At 37.9% G+C, this 18,719-nt stretch overlaps 1 protein-coding gene across 1 annotated transcript; it reads right to left on the bottom strand.

The window, feature by feature from the left end:
* Window positions 1–1,253: 1,253 nt before the first annotated feature.
* LOC148877525 (phosphoenolpyruvate carboxylase, housekeeping isozyme) lies at window positions 1,254–8,692 on the bottom strand. The gene is made up of 10 exons (XM_088942095.1): window positions 8,414–8,692; window positions 7,403–7,794; window positions 7,132–7,216; window positions 5,772–5,994; window positions 4,829–4,932; window positions 4,587–4,674; window positions 4,014–4,168; window positions 2,372–3,370; window positions 1,879–2,265; window positions 1,254–1,784 (listed from the first exon to the last, which is right to left on the bottom strand). Exons 1-10 carry the CDS (start codon window positions 8,576–8,578, stop codon window positions 1,488–1,490), a joined length of 2,895 nt encoding a protein of 964 aa, XP_088798221.1. The 5' UTR covers window positions 8,579–8,692; the 3' UTR covers window positions 1,254–1,487.
* Between the last annotated feature and the right edge of the window lie 10,027 nt (window positions 8,693–18,719).

Below are 18,719 nucleotides of genomic sequence, written 5' to 3'. Positions count from 1 at the left end.
CAATGTTAGGATTAATTAGGAAAATACTTCATTTTTTATATGCATGTTTGGCATTAAGTCTGTCGTAAGATTATGAATTCTTGCAAGTTATGTATACGGAATCTGCCAGGTTAGTTGTGTATGAACTACGATGAGTTTGGATGGGCCGGAATCATAGGAAAAGGATGGGCCCATAAAAAGAAAAAGAGTTTTGAACATGAGGCCAATCAGAAAGTAATTCATGAACATGAACCTATTTGCTTTTTCATGATAAGCTACTGGAAACTTTTAGGAAAATCACTTGACACACGCATCATCAAAGGAAAATCACCTGGTAATTGGTAGTGCATAACTCTGTATGAATTAAGTTGCGTTTGGATAGGATTCAGGAATTGTGCTTTCAAAGCCCCAAAGCATAAAGCTACAATTTGGAGACATGGTTTTGAGTTTGGCGTTCCAAATTAGGCCCCACACAAAAATATCAGAAATTGTGTTTAGTGAAAATCCGAAAAGCCCAAATTAGTGTTCAAATCAAAACACCACTTGAACGATTAAAATATGAAGCTACTCTGAGTCTGAGTGCCCGAACACGGATGCTCTCATGCTCAAACATGATCTGCTTCTTTGTAACAGCTCAATCCAAATGCAGAAGTCCTCCCGAACATGCTTTTAGGCTTTGTGCTTTTGGGACTTAAAAGTGTAATAGCTTTAGATTACGCAGTTCTTACCGAACGGTCAGAAAGCTAATCCAATAAAGTGGCATTTGGTTTGCCAATGGTTCTATCTTCAGTTTACTTTAATAAAGATATTTTATAGAGGGAAACCAACACACTTCTTACTTTTTCTACACATGGTCAGTAGAAAAGTTCCCTATCAGTAACTTTAATAAAGCTATTTTATAGAGGGAAACCAACATAGCTTTTACTTTTTCTACTGATGGTTAGTTTATATCAGTTGAACTACTTTTGCCCGGTTCAGCAAGTACAAATACATTTTCAGGATGGATCAAGGGTACGCAACTAAGAAATGAGCATGGAAGCACTAGCTCAAAGATTTCAATGATATGACTTCACATACAGACTGGGGTACTGATGGAAATCCTTAGGCAATTACAAATAGGTTGTGACAGGAAGGGTCAAGGTTCGAGGGTGCCCAACTAAGAAATGAACATGAAAATTATTATTTATTTATTTTTTTGTGATGCGGATGTAAGGGGAAGAGCTACCCCCAGGTTTGTGTAGCTCATATTTTGATATCAAAAAAAGAAAAGAACATGAAAACACTTGCTCAAAGATTTCGAATAGTATTGTTCTACATGCAGACTGGAGTACTGATAGAAATCCTTTCCATCTCAATTGGATTATGTCTTTATGACTGCACCTAAACCAGACATGAAAAAGGATATTTTATCAAAGCAAAATATTCAGTTCCAGCTCTCTTATGACATTTATAATTACGCTTCGATAAAGATGAACTATATGAGAAATAGAAAGGACAAAAAAAAAGCTTCAACCAGTGTTTTGCATGCCTGCTGCAATACCCTTCATGGTCAAGATTAGGGTATCCTCCAGGCCAGGTGCATACTCACTTGTGGGGTTTAACTTGACTAGTTCATTGGATGGATTGCTTGATTCCATGATCTCCTTTGACAAGTGCGGCCTCAACTTCACATTGTAGCTGGGGTCCCGGATTCGCTTTAGTGTATAGGCTTGCAAAACATTCAGGGTTGTGATATATGAGTCACGAAGACGGAGTCTTTGCTTCAGGTATGGGTCACCTTCAAGAAGATCCTTGTGACCAGCAATCTGCAGCAATAGAAATAATCAGTTTACAAAATTCCTAATAACTCAACCAAGACTACTAGAATAGAAGTACGATGCCTTGAGCCCTTGATTTTACCTGGAGAAGAAGCTTCTTGGTTTCTTCATAGTTGGCCCTCAACCGCTCTCCAAAAGGCCACAAGTCTTCTGACACTAGGAGCTTGTCATATAAAGCAGTGATGCCAGGATCTCCCTTGGCAAACACCATCTCAACCAGGTCAATGGTGACCCTAAAGAAAGGCCACTCATTGTACATCTCCTGCAGCATATGAAGATTCTTGATGTCTTGTCCAATGGCATTCTTGAACGCTCCACCAAATCCAAGCCATACTGGGAGATGAAACCTTGTCTGCGTCCATGCAAATATCCATGGAATTGCACGGAGCGATTCAATGCCCCCACTTGGCTTTCGCTTAGATGGACGGCTACCAATGTTCATACGACCATACTCCATCTCTGGCGTAGCCTGGTATCAGAAACAAAAATAGGATTATTTAAATATTACCATTAGTTGTGGCAAGCTAAACAATGACAAAGGACAAAAAGATGCATATGGTTTTCAGAATGCTTACAAGGCGGAAATATTCTACAAATCTGGGCTCTTTGAAGACAATAGAGCGATATTCCTCGGTAGCAATGACGGCAATCTTATCCATGAGTGCACGCCATTCTGGCTTTGGTGAGACTGCTGGATGCATTCCATGCTCAAGTGTAGCAGCTGTGAAACGCTGGAGTGTCCTAAAACACAAGTGCTCCTCCCCAAAAGACTGTTCAATTACTTCACCCTGAACAGTCACCCGGAGAGACCCATGAATTGTGTCTGGTGGCTGCGATAATATGGCGAGATGGGTAGGACCACCTCCTCTTCCAACAGTCCCACCTCGCCCATGGAACATTGTCAGCTTCACTCCATATTTTTTTGCAACCTCTATAAGCTCCTCTTGAGCTTTATATAACTGCCAAGCTGCAGAGAGACGCCCGGCATCCTTCCCAGAATCTGAATACCCAATCATTACTTCCTGCTTTCCGTTGATCCTGTTCCTATACCAGTCTATGGAGAAGAGACGAGCGACAGCAGCAGGAGCAGCATCAAGATCAGCAAGTTTCTCAAACAATGGTACAACCCTTAATGGCTTCTTCACACGGCATTCACGTTGTAGAAGCTCAACTGCTAGCACATCTGATGGTGCAGTTGCCATTGAGATAATGTATGCCCCAAAGTTGTCTGTGGGCAGTTCTGCTATGACATGGAAGGTGTCTAACACGTCAGTAATTTCTTCTGTTTTGGGAAGATCAGGCCCAAACAATGGGCGCTTGCCACTTAGTTCAGACAACAGCCATGACTGGCGTTGTTCCTCAGACCATTCCCGGTAAGATCCAATACCCAGATGTTTTGTGATGGCATCCATGACATCAGTGTGCCGGTCTGATTCTTGCCTGATATCAAGTCTCACAAGTGACAAACCAAATGTTGAAACTTGACGCAAGAAATCAAGAAGACTTCCATCAGCAATCGGCCGATCACCACAAGCACAGAGTGATCTATAACAGAGCTCAAGAGGTTCCAGGAACTACACAAGTAAATAAAAGGAAAGAATCACTTAGTATTTAGTAATTCAACCTAGCTGAGAGCAGAAAAAAAATATCGAGTGAGTCCCTGAGTTCACGTTATTCATGATGTGTGACAATTTACACACTGCATTAGTGAAAATTTTTAGTTCATACTATTTTATTATGGGTCTGTTTGGGGCATGTCAATCCGGTACCTTCCAAGTAAAAGACAAAAAATATGGCATACATTTTTATTCGAAAAGATATACCTTTTAACTAACATTAAGGGTGTGCCTAATTAACCGAGAATTAGATATTTGCCAGAACCACACCTTTTTTATACTTGTAGTTTTAACCAGAGTAAAGAACTTCCATTTGGAAAGCAGCATGTTGAGAAGACAAATAGCTTTACTTTTCTAACTAGTTTCATTGATTATCTAGAAATTTTCTTTATAAGCACATGTAATATGGCTTCTCCAAAAAAAACCAAGGTTGTCCTCAAAACTATAAATGATCGAATCACAGCACCATTTTCTAACCATGTCAAAAAATAAATAAATAAAAATACAGAAGCACATTTTTGTACTTAGCAATAAGAACAAAGGCCGTTTGTTTAATTATCTCCAAACAGAAAAATGAGTAAACTTGATGAATTAGAGGTACCTGCTCAACACTGGTATAGGTTGCCTCCTCAGGAATATCAGAGATTCCATGGGCTAATAAGTGACGAGAGCGTTCACGTGTATGATATAACTTATCCCTCACATCACCAAGAATAACACGATAAGGTTCATTTGGAGGAACTTGTTTCCAAAACTCTGCAGCCAGGACAAAAATAGGAGTGCAATTAAAACCCAAAAAAAAGGACCACTCCTTCCGAAATAAGCAAGAAAATTCCTGAAGTGGAGCACATCCTCCTTTTGGATATGAAAAGTAGAGTTCTAAAGGAAAATGGATAAATAAAATATTAAGTTGTTTGCAAACAGATAGGGTTTCAGAATATACACACAGAAAATACAGCTTCAGAAAACTTTTGCAGGTTTTAGTGATCTATCTAGAGGGTGTTTGCCAATATGTATGTTTTTGTTTTGACAAACAAAATCATACATGTTGGCAAAGATCCCTTACTATTTCAGACTCAGGCTCAGCCCTTCTAAATGAGATGTTCTCTTATGCTCTTCTCAAAATTCAATGACATGTACAAGAAAAAACCCCCCATCCACACCAATCAAATACCTATGTAATGTTTAGCATCTTTCTTTGAGGACCTATGGAGTTCATCTGCACGGACACGAAGTTCATCACTGCAACGCCACATAGATAACTACAAGGAAGAAAAACAAAATAAATTAGAATAGGAATACCAGACTGTAATGAATATACCACGTAAAAGCTTTTCCATAGAAGGGAGAAATTTCTTCTTTACTGAGACGTGAGAAGCATAATGATACTTAAGATTGAAAGAAGCTTTCTAATACCTCAAACATAAGATCCTCTATCTGCGCAAAGTACAAGTTAGCAGCCATCATTCTAGCCAACAAGCATACATCCCTTGTAACCTCAGGATTTACCCTTGGATTTCCTACATTCCATAATAAGAATGTTAACCAGAGAAGTCGTCATAGTACATTATGCATGTACTAATTAACCCTTATAAAACTAAATGACAACTAATATAAGGAAAAATCGTTTTGGAATTTCTGTTTATGTATACATATATGGCATAAAGTATAGCTCCAATAGGTGATAAAATGAGAGAAATTAGACTAAGATGGTATGGGTAGAAGTAGTAAGAAATGATTTAAGCACTAATAGTTTAACAGTGGATATGACATTAAATAGAATGGATTGGAAAAACAGGATTCATGTAGCTGAGCCCATATAGTTGGGATAAGGCATGGATGTGGATATGACATTTTTTTTATGAATATAAAAATGGATATGCCATTTTTTTTTATGAATATAAAAATGGATATGACATTAAACAAAACAGAATGAAGAAACAGGATTCATGTAGCCTACCCCACATAGTTGGGATAAAGCTTGGATGATGATGATGATGATGATGATCCCATTTAAAATATTAACATTTTTATCAGTTTAATAAGAAACCATGTTAAATAAAAGATGTTTTTTCTCCTGTGGGTTTGGTTTGCTTCACCCAATAAAATTAAACCTCATGGGAAATTTCATACTGGTTTTTATAACCTATACATCCCATCAAACTAGAAAACTTTCAACATTTTAAGTATGGAATTGATGCCCATTTACTACATCATCCCCTAGGTAATTTATTATGAATTTCATAATTTTTATTGGTAAATAAAATTGTCAACTCTAAATTATATTTTTATTTGATTACCAAGATAGCGCAAGAAAAAGAATGCTCATCGAAGAATTATTCACTGAGAAGGAGCATACCATCACGGTCCCCACCCATCCAAGAAGAGAACTGAATGAGAGGGGCATTATAAGGAACACGCTCATTTATTCCAATGTTCTTCAAAGCAGTGTCCACACGTCTTAGGAATTTCGGGACACCTTTCCAGAGTGTTTCATGGAAGTAGCTCATTCCTGCCCTCATCTCATCTTGTGGAGTTGGAGGAGTCCTCCGGATCTCATCAGTACGGAATGCAGCTTGGATCTGTAAAAAACAGAAAAGAAAGGTTACAAGAAAAGATAAGCAGAAAAACAGAATAAAGAGGGCTGCTCATTCAAGAAAATATTCCCTATCTTTTCAGAAACTTCAAAATATAAATACAACTTTTATTTGGTTCAATGGGGCTACACAAAGGGGGTAGTCCATCCCCTAAACCCATGACACCACCCCCAACTTTGGTGAAAACAGAATCTGATCTCAAGTCTCCGCTACAACCAGCTAGAGACCTTACTAACCGAACCAGTTGGCAGATTCAAATAAAATTTCAATTTCAAACAGAACAACTTTGCACCTTCAAATATAAATTCAATCTCAAACAGAACAACTTTGCGCATTTATTATAACAGAGTATGGCATTGAACAGGGCGGAATTCATGTAGCTGACCCCATTTAGTTGGCTTAAGGCTTAGATGATGATTATAACAACAAAATATGTTTTGGTTCAGGAAGCAAAAATATGATAACAAAGTCTAGTTTTTCCATTTTGGTTATGTATATTGGGTGGAAAATTATACGTACATGATGACTTTAGTTTGGATACCAGTCAAAATCAACAGCAACAGTTGAGATTGGTGTTAGGTCATAAATGATATTAGCTTTTCTCATAACTAGTTTGAGGGCACGTGCTATGCATGTGTGCAATTAAAGGGTAAAGATATAAGTTAATGTTGCACAATCAAATTTAATTTTATGACCTGCACCAAAACCAAGGCAAGTATCCACTTTATATAGTAATAGATAACTATTTAGGTATATTAGGGTAATGGGGCCCAAACAGGAGAGTGATTTTTTAAATAGGAAAATGGAAAACTATAGTAAAGTGTATGGGAAAACTAAAAAAGTAGAAACAGAGAAGTGATGGTTCGGAGGTGTTTTATCTACAATGACACTAGGACTTCTAGCAAGCTATCCAATACCAAGTATTGCTAAATCAATTTACTTGCACAAGTTAAAACTGATGGTTTTAAACAAGGAGGGCAAAAAAGATAAAATCCTGAAGTTTGAATTGACCTTTCAAGTTGATAGTTCACTATAAGTACCTTATAAAAGTAAGAGATATTGGAGCCAAGAATCTGACAGAAATGAAAAGAAAAAAATCACGAAGCACCAATTATTTTTTACCTCTCTCTGTAGAGCTTCATCAAGCTCTTGTTTGTCATCAGGAGTAATGTCTTTGGCATTCAACTGAGTTAAGCAATTCCTTATCCTGAGACCAAAAGGAAGCTATAGATAAATAGAAAGAAAACTGAGTAGAACCAACGCAGAAAAAAGACCTTGTGATATCCAAACCCAAGGACCATAATACAAAAGAACACACACATACACCATATGACCTTTTTCTTTTCTTCAATTGTAAAGCCAAAAGTCAAAAGTATTTAAGAGGGGGAAAAACCTTCCATGCTTCTGGAGCAAAGATCTACGAATTGATTGAGTAGGATGTGCAGTAAAGACCAAATCCACCGTCTGATTCTTCAGTGCATCAAAAACTTCTTCTGGGGACTTCTTTAGCTGCACAACAAGTCTTTTCAGAGTTTCCTCAATGTCTGATTCAGTTGTTGCCGAGTTCTCATCATGAAAATCTCCCTTTTTAAGTTTGGTCCGCCGATGGTGAGCAATCTGAACCTCCTCAGCCAGATTGGCCAAGTTAAGCATGTGGGAGAATGATTTGGCAACAACAATAGAGTCCCCTGGATCCAGACTTGTTAATACATTTCCAAGCTCTTCCAGCTTTTGAAAATCATGCTTCCCTTCATACTTAGCAGCAAGCTCATAAACCTCTTGAACCTGTAAAATATATAATACAACTACCGTCAAACTTAATGGTTTTCTGCATGTAAAAACACATGATAAAGCAGGAAAGTTTTAAATCAAGAATCCATGATTTATTAGTCAGATAATCCTGTTCATATAACAGTTGGAAGATAAAAATCAATCATTTATGCATCACTCATTTCCATTTTAAAATGAATTTCCATGGGCTTCCCTTTCCTAGTTTCTTTCTTTCACGAAGCTAAGATCAACATACATGCAATGTCGCAAGTAATCATTTGCTGCATGAAAAACAAAAATAAAAATAAAAATAAATGCAGGAAATCTAAGATTAAAAACATAAAACTGCAAAACCGATAATAATATATTGTGTTTTCATCTTATGCTTTTCGTCATAGATTTTGCAAATAAGATATTCATTGCAACCAAACAATGAGCCAATTTTAATTCCAAGTAAAATAAGCAAAAACTTCAAAACTGCAATTCATACACATATGGGTACCCGTATGTTTCTCTATTTCAATGATTTGGTATCATTGGTTTTAACATAGACCCGAATTGAACCCAAAAAAAAAAAAAAAAATCTTTGAAACAAATAAAAAAAGATTTTGCAGAGACAGAAAGAATAGATTACCGTTTCTTTGAGCTCCTCTCCATGTAAATCCTGAAGGATGTCAAGGAACCGATCCAACAGAAGAGCATCGTACTCAACAAGTTTGTCATCTTCAGAGACCTTTCCAGGGACCAAAAGCCTCAGCTGAGCGTCGATCGACGCCAGCTTCTCTAAGTTCCGAGCCATTCCTCCCTTGCCTGCTTCTCTCCTCTCTCGGTTCCTCTACCACTCAATCTTTAAATCTCAATCGAAACTGGAAACTTCTCCTCGTCTTCCACAGGAAAAAAAAAAAAAAAGAAGCTAAGAATGCACGAGAATTACGCTCTTCTCAACCAAAAAGAGATCAAACCTGCCAAAGTGAATCAGGAGCCACGTCCTTGATTATCAATCAGATCACAAATTAAAAGAAGGAAAAGTACATTAAGATATAACGAATTGAATCGACAACATGCCACAAAAACACAAACCCAGATGATCAATTCAATGGAGACAGAATGCAAAACCAATGAGAATCAAAATAAATATTTTACAAAAAGGGTCGGCGTCAAATTGTAAAGAGATAATAGTGATGCTAGTAAGACCCAGAAAAATGAAGAAGAATTACAGTAAAAAGTACCTATATTGATCTCTCTCGCAGAAACAAAAATAAAAAAGACATATGAGAAGAAGAGAACAGAAGAAGATTATGATCCGAACCTCAGAATTGGGTCCCTATTTATAGAAACACAATACCACTAAGCTCAGAAAAACTGGGAATACGAGAAAATAAAATACTCTCTTATAGTGTCTTTTGACTCGAATTCCTCGCTCACTCTGTCTCTCCTCTTTTCCTGTCCCTGTCCGGCTGTCCCTGTAAAGTGTCAAAGAATATGCCTTGATTATACCCCTCGTCTCTCCCTTACACTCCTCCAACTTAAATACTTGAAGATGGCAAATTCCTTAATTTTTCCTTCCACTAAAGAAACTTAAATATTGAAATGTTTTTTTACCAAAAAATTAAGATGTTATTTAGGGAAGGTGATTGATGAAAAATCCAAAATCTTGTAATGGGTGGTAAATTTGTGTACTGCCATTCCTGTTCAATATTTAATTTTTCTTTTTCATAGTGGACGGAACGGCCCTGTTCTCAATAGTGTATTGAGAATATTTTTCACTGACAACTTCGAAAGATATTTTGAATAAACAGTTACGATATACTGTAGGACATTTGTGGGGCGCATATTTGATCTCGGTCTAGGGTTCAGGCCACCGACTGATACGGTAATATATATATATATATAATATAAGTACATAAGTTCTTAATTTTAATTTTACTTTATTATTTTGTATATGAACAATGGTGTATATTTAAGATTCTTTTTTCATTTTGTTGACTGTTTTGTTAATTTTTAATTTTATCATTTTCAATTTCTTTGAGAAAGAAAAATCTTGCCGACCCACATGCCAGGTAGGCATAGCCTGCTACAGGGCCTAGCCGGGCCCGTTACAATGCAGGCGGCACGAAAAAATGGGTTGTGCTAGGAGGAACAATCGAACCAGGAGAAATGAGAACCGGTTCATAGTCACACTAAATTAGGAGCAAAAGGCCAAAGTATGGAATTGGGTTAGACAATAGATCCGCTATTCTCGGACTTGGGAAGTTGGGAATGCTTTTCAGATGCGATTTTACATCTCTGAAGTACGCTATTTTAATTAGGTTCGATTATGATATAAAATAGATATGATATCCAAAAAATAATTTACTAATAAAATAGAATTATAAACGTGGTAAAAAATATAGTATTATTTATTAAAAATCATGGATGGATTTTCATACCATTTTTTTTTATCACAGATTTTCTCTTTTAATTAAATAACTTACAGCAACCAGAATGGTATAGACGTTCAATTTCACTTCTGGTCGATTTTTAAAACACTGACAAAGATGATATAATTACTTTTTGACAAGACATGAACAGAGATTTTACGACGTTTGGTAGAATTTAGATGAAATGATGTATTGATCTTATTAGCAATGGTTGGAATTTGGAATCTTTGCAAGAAAAAGTAGGAAGCCCATTGGGACTGGGCAAACCCAGTCAACCTGGCACCTTTGGTAGAAAAATTGGGCTAACTGGTTAGGGTCCCATCTAATTTGAGCCCGACTTAAACGGAATGACTTTGGGTTTCAACACCTTCTAACCCACAGGATATGTAAGTTTTTTCCAATTATATGGGGTCGGTTTATGAATTCCGTTCCATCGTTTTGTTTTTATCATTAAATTAAATTATGAATGTTTAAATCATTTCTTATTATTTTCATTCAAGTTTTAATTTATCATCAAATGCAACTCCTGACTAAGATATCTTGTGTTTATTTTTTATAGGATTTAGTGTTTTTCTTTATTCATTTAAGAATAATTTAAAACAAGTAAACAAAGCTGAGTTAAGACAACTTTCTAAAATGAAACGAAAACAAACTATAATCAATCCAGTTCTATAGTACTATTAGGTCACAGAATTAAATATGGCTGATAGAAAGCATAGATTTTATTAAAGAAAAGCCTCAGGGCAGTGTTTGGAACCACTAATATTTGGTCCCCCCCCCCCCCCCCCCCCAAACCAAAACAAAACGTCTGATCCACTCCTCTGTAAAATAGAAATTTCTTGGAGAGATACTTTGGATTGGAACATTCAACTTTGGTTGGTGAAGCCAAAAGGCCCAAAACCCAAATACCCATGCTCTGTTTCTTTGTCAGTAGAAATCTATGGCTGATGAAGGTATAAAGCAGCTTTATAAGTTTGCCCTACTCTTGAGGCTATGTTTCATGCATGGTCCAATAAATGAATGGTTCATATTGATGGTTAAGTGGGCCATGATGGACCCATTTCCATTTTTCTCATTTGGATTTGATATGAAAATGGGTGTAGTACATAAGATTGGGAAAGGCATGGCCCATATCATTTAAGTATGGGGTACAAACTTTGTTAGTAGGTAGTACCATTTTGGAGACAATTCCAAGATTTCTGTCACATGGGTTGTTCGTTCTTGGTAATGAAACTAGTTGAAGCATTTGAGAATCTATTATGATTATGCTCACTTGGCTGGTGCTTCGTTGGGCATAGGGATGTTAATGATACCTAATTATCAGAGTCTAAGTTTAAATTTTTATTTGATTAAACCAGATTTTGATCTAAAAAATATCAAATTCGTTTGTAATTGGGTTAGGATCTGGATTAAAAATGGGAATTAATCCAATCAAAATAAAGGGTCTGATTCAAAATATAGATAGATCCTATCAGAAACCAACTCATTTACAGACCTAGTAGGGCTTGGGCAGATTGATCTCCTGGTCGGGCTGGAAAATGTACAACACAAATTAACCTAACCTGAGTTAATGAGCAACCCCCCAAAAGAATTAAATTGGGAAAACCCAACTTGTTAATTGGATTGGAAGTTTGGAACACTGTGAACCACGTGGGCTGGTCAGGTTAACAGAAGGAATGGTCTGGCAGGTAGGTAGGGTCAAGAATCAAATACCCTTTAATTTTGAGTGTCGCTCATCTCTCTAATTAATCACTTCGAGTACTGCAATTTGTGTCCATGGGGTTGAATTGAACGAGTTGTTCGGCTAAAGTGTTGTGACTCATTGAACACTGAAAAAGGTTTGAAACTGACTCAAATTAACCCAGGAGTAGGGAAATGTGTTGCTAATTGCCATGGTTTTTAAAACCGGACCAGACCGAATGGTCGGACCGGAAAAATCGGGAATCAGTCAGGTGACCGATTCCGGTTTTCCTCAAAATTAGATTTTTCATAAAAATCGTTGATTTTGGTCAGTAAATCACTGACCTGGATGTTAATCGTTTGAACAATTTTGACCGATTTTCATTTTTTAATTTTTAAACTTTTTTTTGTTAGAATGGACCGATCATTCAATTCGAACGATCAGACCGTTTGACCCGATAACCAGATCCCTGACTGATTCGGTCTCCGGATCGATTTTAAAACCCATGCTAATTGCTAATTGAAACAGCCAAGTTGACTTAACCGAGTCAAGTGACTCTCATTCCTGGGTATTTGATGGTTTATCACTTATTACTACTGAGTAATAATAAAAAATCAGTAAAAAACAGGAATCATTAGTTATTAAAGTGAGAATTAAGGTCCCACGTAGTTTGATTTAATTTACATATGAAGAGTGGGAACCGAAAAAGTTAGAGTGGATATAATAAATGGGCCCGTTATCTTTTAGCAAAATCTGTAAATGAATAAATTAAACAAAAGGGAAAGTGGATAGATAAAGATATGAAAGTATGCAAGTAGTTAGCCAGCACCCCTTCCGTATCGGCAACCGCATGACTCTATTCTTAGGAGAGGCGGTGATTAGTTCTCCTTATCTACTCTGAGGCACGCGGTGATAAGTGATCACTAGGAATAAGAAATTAATAAATTTTAGATAAGGTTTAAAATATTGGAAATATCAAGTATATTAGACAGGCAATTTTAAGATATGTATAGAAATATATTTTGGATATTTAGAAAAAAATTAAGATATGTATAGATATGCTTGAAAATATTATAAATACTTTAATAAATAAAAAAAAATCAACAACACTAAAGATAAGACCTCAATGAAATGTATATACATTAAGTTAATATATTTTTATAGTTTTCTGAAGAAATATATTGTAGCTAAGTATAACTTTATTAAAAATCCTATGCTTAAATATAATTTATAAATTATAATTCTTAAGTTTTAATGTTTTATGGGATGGAAAACCCAACTCTCCTATCTAACCATAAAACATGTATTGGCACAACTTCTATGTGAAAATATAATTAATAATTTTTTATTATTTAAATAATTATTATTATTTATTATTCCAAAAATTATAAAAAATAAATAAACATTATATAATATATTCAAAAATAGATATTAAAGAAGAGATTTCAATTGCTTTGTGGATATGGTAGACCATTCATAGAATTATAATATATTCAATCAATGTGATCAAATAATTAAATATAATTAATTAATAATTTTTTAATTCTAAAAATATAAAATAAAAAATAATTATTAAAGAAGAAATTTCAATTGGTCTGTAGATATGATAGATCATCTATAGAATTATAATATACTCAATTGTTGTGACCAAATAATTAATTATTATTTATTTTTTAATTCCAAAAATATAAAAAATAAAAAATATATATTAAAGAAGATATTTTAATTGCTCTATGGATATGATAGATAAATCCATAGATCTAAAACATATTTAGTCTTTATAAGCAGAGAAAAAATTACATTTTCAAAATTTTTGTTAATTTATATTTTTCCCAAATATCTTCATGAAATTTCTATAAATCTACTGATAACACACAAAAAAATTATGATTTTGAATGTAAGAAATGTAGATCAACATAAATTTAAACATCCAAGAAAAAAAAAAAAAGAAATCACAAGATATTGTAAAAAATTGAAAAATTTTACCTATTTTTATCATATATTTTCAAAGTTTGATAAATCTTTAAAAAAATTAACAATTCACACTTGTTTCTTGCAAATTTACCATTCTAGGAATGAAGTTTGGAGTTTTAGAATCAATTGGCGGTGAAAGAAGGCTTATTTCGGGGAAAAGAAGCTTGCTTTCCCCTTTTAATTTTTTTTTTTAGTTCTTAGTCGTAACTTTTTCGTTGATAAGCTACCAATACGGGTCCGATATGCATAAAAAAGATGAACATCCGATTTTCATGTGTATCCCATATCTATTTTTCAAAGATACAATACGATACGCCCTGCATCGAGCATATTGTATCAAAATTTCTTCTTCTTCTTCTTTTCCCTGTCTTTTTCTTTCCTTTTCTTTCTTCCCTTTCCTTTCTCTTTTTCCTTTCCTTTCCTAGCCAACATACCTTCTCTCTATTTATATTTCTTCCTAACTTGACCTAATATGCTAATTCAATGGCCAAGATGCAAAAGTTACCTTGATTGTTTTAACCCATTCGACCTGGACAGTTGAACCGTTAACCTAGAAACATGTAGCCAAAGTGGTTCGATGTCTGGATTGGTTTATAAAATTTTGTTAAAAGAGTCATTTTTGTCCCATCCAAGTATTGGCAACTTTTCTTAAAGTAGAAAAGTTATTTACCCACTTAGAAGATGGATATCACTTACCCTCAATAAAATAAATTTTCCCTAATTCCCACACAAATCTAAAAAGGAATATAAATTACTTGATTCCCTTCTCTCAAAATCCAAAAAAAGACGGCTCGCTAAAGAAGAATTGGTTAGAATTTTTCATGTGCATGAAGTTTAATAGGAAATTAAGAGTCCATGCGCATGAAGTTGAAGAGGGGACCGGGAGAGAGAAAGAATCTATAAAGTTAATAGTTTGTCTGAGTTAATAAAGCTGTTCCTTTTATTTTATCAAAGTGATCATGTCAACATTCCCCAGGAGAAAAAGTAATTATCGCAGGTTCTTGCCACTTGCAAATGCAGGGAAGATATATGCACCTGTATCAAGTATTGTGTATTTCTTTTTATTTCATAATTACTAGAGGTTTGGTATGATCTTTTAATTAAATTGTTAAATCAGAAAATTATGGTCTGATAAATTTTTAGATCAAACCAAATTATTTGAAGGTTAGACCAGACCAAACCGTCAATTTCAATTGGTTTGTGCAATTTGGCGGTATAGTAGAGATAGAGAATATGTATATAGAGGATTAATGGTTTGGGATGGTTATATTGATTAAGGGAGCAAATGAATCGAATTGCATCAGATGCTAAAATATGATGCGTTTATTAATCAGATAGTAACTGGAGATAGATTGCTTGATCTATATAGATTTCATGTAATATTTTAATCAAATTCAACTCAAATCTTTGTTTCAAATATCTTTCTGTTATTATTCGAGATTGGAATCAGATATCATCTCTATATCCAAACTCAATCCTATGTTGCTATGCATTTTCAGCCTACAGCCTTTTGGCTATGTTTCATTAATTTTAAGGAAAGGAAGGGAAACTAGAAAAACTTATATAAAATTTATAAATGTTTTTTTACCTTACCTTTCCTTTCATTTTCCTACTTTTTCCTTCAAACCAAATACAGTCTTATAAATTATATTGTTTGACTGCCTTAGTATCTAGGCTCGGTTTGGAAGAAGTATAAATCTTGTATTTCGCATTATTTTGTATATATTTGTATTTGTACAATTAATGTTTGATAAAATGATAACATCTTGGGTTGACAAATGACAAGTGATGAAGGAAGATTTGGCCCGACCTCACAATTATGCGACACGTGGCAAAAGCAACAGCTCGACACAAAAGCAAGCCTAAGGCGCGAACACCAAGGGGAGAAACCAGCGGACCGACTCCCTACTAGGGGCCCGAACTCACCCTTGGCCCCAAACCAGAAAGTAATCCAAACTGGCCTGCCTTGCAGCAGTTCAGGACATACCTCGCCGAACTGGCCTACTTTGTAACAGTTCGGGATACACCTCGCCGAACTGGCTAGCCTTGTAACAGCTCGTGATACCCCTCACCGAACTGACTTGCCCTATACATACCTCCGAACTCAAGAATTCGCCTTGCTCACCAGTCCACATCACCTTCAAGGCACCAAAACCAAACAAATTGTACTATGCCTGACACTGAGGAAGTCTGTTCCCGAGGGCGCCTCACCTGACTGACTTGGGATCTGACGCTTGACGGTCGCACTCTAAACGGCCACCTGCCACCGCCACCTGACACTGCCATCTCCAGTTAGAGAGACGGATAGGCAGTGATGGTTCTGTCCCAGCAGAAAGGACGATGGCCGAATTGATAGACGTAAGGGTAATCATACCCGACCTGACAAGGGCCTCGGAGCGAGTGCGCGAAGTGATTATAAGAGCCCCCTGCCCCCAACAAACAAGGTATGTGAACTTTGCGCTATCTGGTCTACACTTTACCTTTGAGAGATTACTGACTTGAGCTTCGGAGTTATCACACCGGGTTCCCCCCAGAGTTCCCTCATCTTTCCCATTTCAAGCTCCCCGATGCTCCAGCTCAGAGGCGAGTTTGTTGACAGCTAAGACCAGCCGGATCACGCTCCATCATTTGGTGCCGTCTGTGGGAAAGCTTCCAAAAGCCTCCCTCTAAATCTCTTTTACCTACCCTTCTTTCAAAAACTCCAACACCCACTCCAACACTGAAATGACCTCCTCCAACAGTGTCGGACGTGGAACCGAAACAGCCACTACCGGAGAACAACTTCATGTTCTGACGGTGTGCATTGGGCAGTTCACCATCCCCCTTTCAGTGGATGGGATCCCAAGTCTGAATGTGCCACAAGTGATGGCACCTTTGAACACTCTCTCGTTGAACATTCCCCTTCCACCCCCCATTGAAACGAACTTCTCGGAACCAACTGTTGTCCCACTAGCAGCCCGCCAAAACCAACTAGATGACCTCATGCAATGCATGCGGGCAATGCAGGCCCAAATGCAGCAATTCCAGCAGCACCAACTCCAGCAACACTCGGTGTTGCACCACCTCTCCCAACACCATTATCAACAACAGTTCCCTCAGCTACCCTTGAACCAACCATTGCTTCCACCCCCGACACCCCGTTTCAAAGCCGGTCAAGGCCTCCCCTCAAAGTGGACGACCTCACCAAGGAGAGGCTTCCTGACCACGGAACCCCCCTAATAGTCAGGCCTCATCCCCGGGCCGAAAGCAAAGAAAGATCACCCCCGCCTCGCAGCCCGCAGGTGGGTCAAGAACCTTGTCAACAAAGTCACCTCAGCCCTCCAAGCCCGAGTTCCCACTCACGGAGAACCGCTTCAGCGCCTTAGCAGCAAGTCAACATTCCGGGCCCATCAAGCTCGGAAACACAGAGGCAAGCAGCGCCAGCACCAGGCCCACTCAAAGAAGGCACCGACGAAGTCGCCGAACTGCTACCCGCGTGCTACCCGAGCTCAGAGGCAAGTAAGAAATGAGCTCAGGCGAGGTAAAAACCGTCCCCATTCTCTCATTTCCTTCCCCCCTTTCAGCAGAACTTTTGGTAGTTCCCTTGCCTAGAGATTTCAAACACCCTTCTCTGGACAAGTATGATGGGTCCTTTGACCCCAACGACCACGTCGACGCGTTTCAGTCGCAAATGCACCTTGCTAGGGCAAGCAAGTCGTGCATGTGCGTGGCCTTCACCACCACCTTCAGAGGGGTGGTCTGCACCTGGTACCAGAACCTAGCTTCCGGGTCAATAAGGAGCTGGCCCCAGTTCGTGCAGATCTTCACTGCGCACTTTGTTACCAGCAAAAGGTGTCCTAGAACCAAGGAAAGTATCTTCGGGGTAATCCAAAGAGAGGGAGAACCCATTCGGAGCTACATCAAATGGTTCAATGAGGCATGTTTGCAGATCCCTCGGTTAGACCCCGTGGTACAGCTCGTAGCGGCCAAAATAGGGGTGACACACAAAGAGTTCAAGTGGCACATGGTGGCCAGCCAGCCAACAACCGTGGCCGACTTCCTCAAGCTCGCGGATAAGTTTATGAGAACAGAGGAAGAGATCAACCAGAGAAATGAAGGCGGGGTTCAAAAAAGAAAAAGAGAAGGCGAGCAGCCCTCCAACCCCAGCGACAAAAGAGGCCATAACCGAGAGGCAAAGCCAAGCCAACCGTCCCGAGCTCCCTTAGCAGTTCGGACGGATTACATGCCATTGAACACAAGGCGGACCGAGATCCTGATGACGATCAAGGACGCCCCTTACGTAAAGTGGCCACCTCGCCTGAAGAGCAACCCCAACGAGAGGAACAAAAATTTATATTGTAGTTTTCATAAAGATCACGGTCATAGCACCGAGAAATGTAATAATCTCCGCGATGAGATAGAAGGACTCATCTGTCGCGGGTACTTAAGAAATTTTGTAAATTATGACAATAGTAATAAAGCATGTCGGCAAGGGGAACACGGGAATGATGTCCCCGAGCCGAGCAACAGACCGACCGAAGCCTTGTAGCAACCTCCCCCAGAAGAAAGGCAGTCTGGGGAACCATCCACGTGATAGTGGGCGGTTCGGTGGTGGTAGGATGCACTTCGGCAGCAGCAAGGACGTCAGTTCGCGAAGCAGCTCGAGAGGAGCAGAACCCTCCCAAGAGGCCGAAGAAGGAAGAACCGATCTTTTTTACAGAAGATGACGTGCGAGGTGTTCACTACCCCCACGACGACGCACTCGTCATAAAGCTAAGGATCAGCAACTTCAAAGTCCGGTGCGTACTAGTAGACTCGGGCAGTTCGGCGGACATACTATTCAAATCGGCGTTTGACCAATTGCAGTTGCAGAAAAATGATTTGAA

Source organism: Nelumbo lutea, chromosome 1 (assembly GCF_056320005.1).
Source record: "Nelumbo lutea isolate HS-2025 chromosome 1, American lotus-T2T, whole genome shotgun sequence".
In the NCBI taxonomy this organism is placed as follows: Eukaryota; Viridiplantae; Streptophyta; class Magnoliopsida; order Proteales; family Nelumbonaceae; genus Nelumbo; species Nelumbo lutea.
Note: the sequence above shows the minus strand (reverse complement) of the source record. Positions and strands in the feature narration are given on the sequence as shown.

Coding starts and splice junctions, on each gene's coding strand:
- LOC148877525 (XM_088942095.1), bottom strand. CDS start 8,578: ATGGCTCGGAACTTAGAGAAGCTGGCGTCGATCGACGCTCAGCTGAGG. Junction 4,169..4,586: donor AGATGCTAAACATTACATAG/GTATTTGATTGG, acceptor TCCTGGCTGCAG/AGTTTTGGAAACAAGTTCCT. Junction 1,785..1,878: donor CCAAGAAGCTTCTTCTCCAG/GTAAAATCAAGG, acceptor CTATTGCTGCAG/ATTGCTGGTCACAAGGATCT.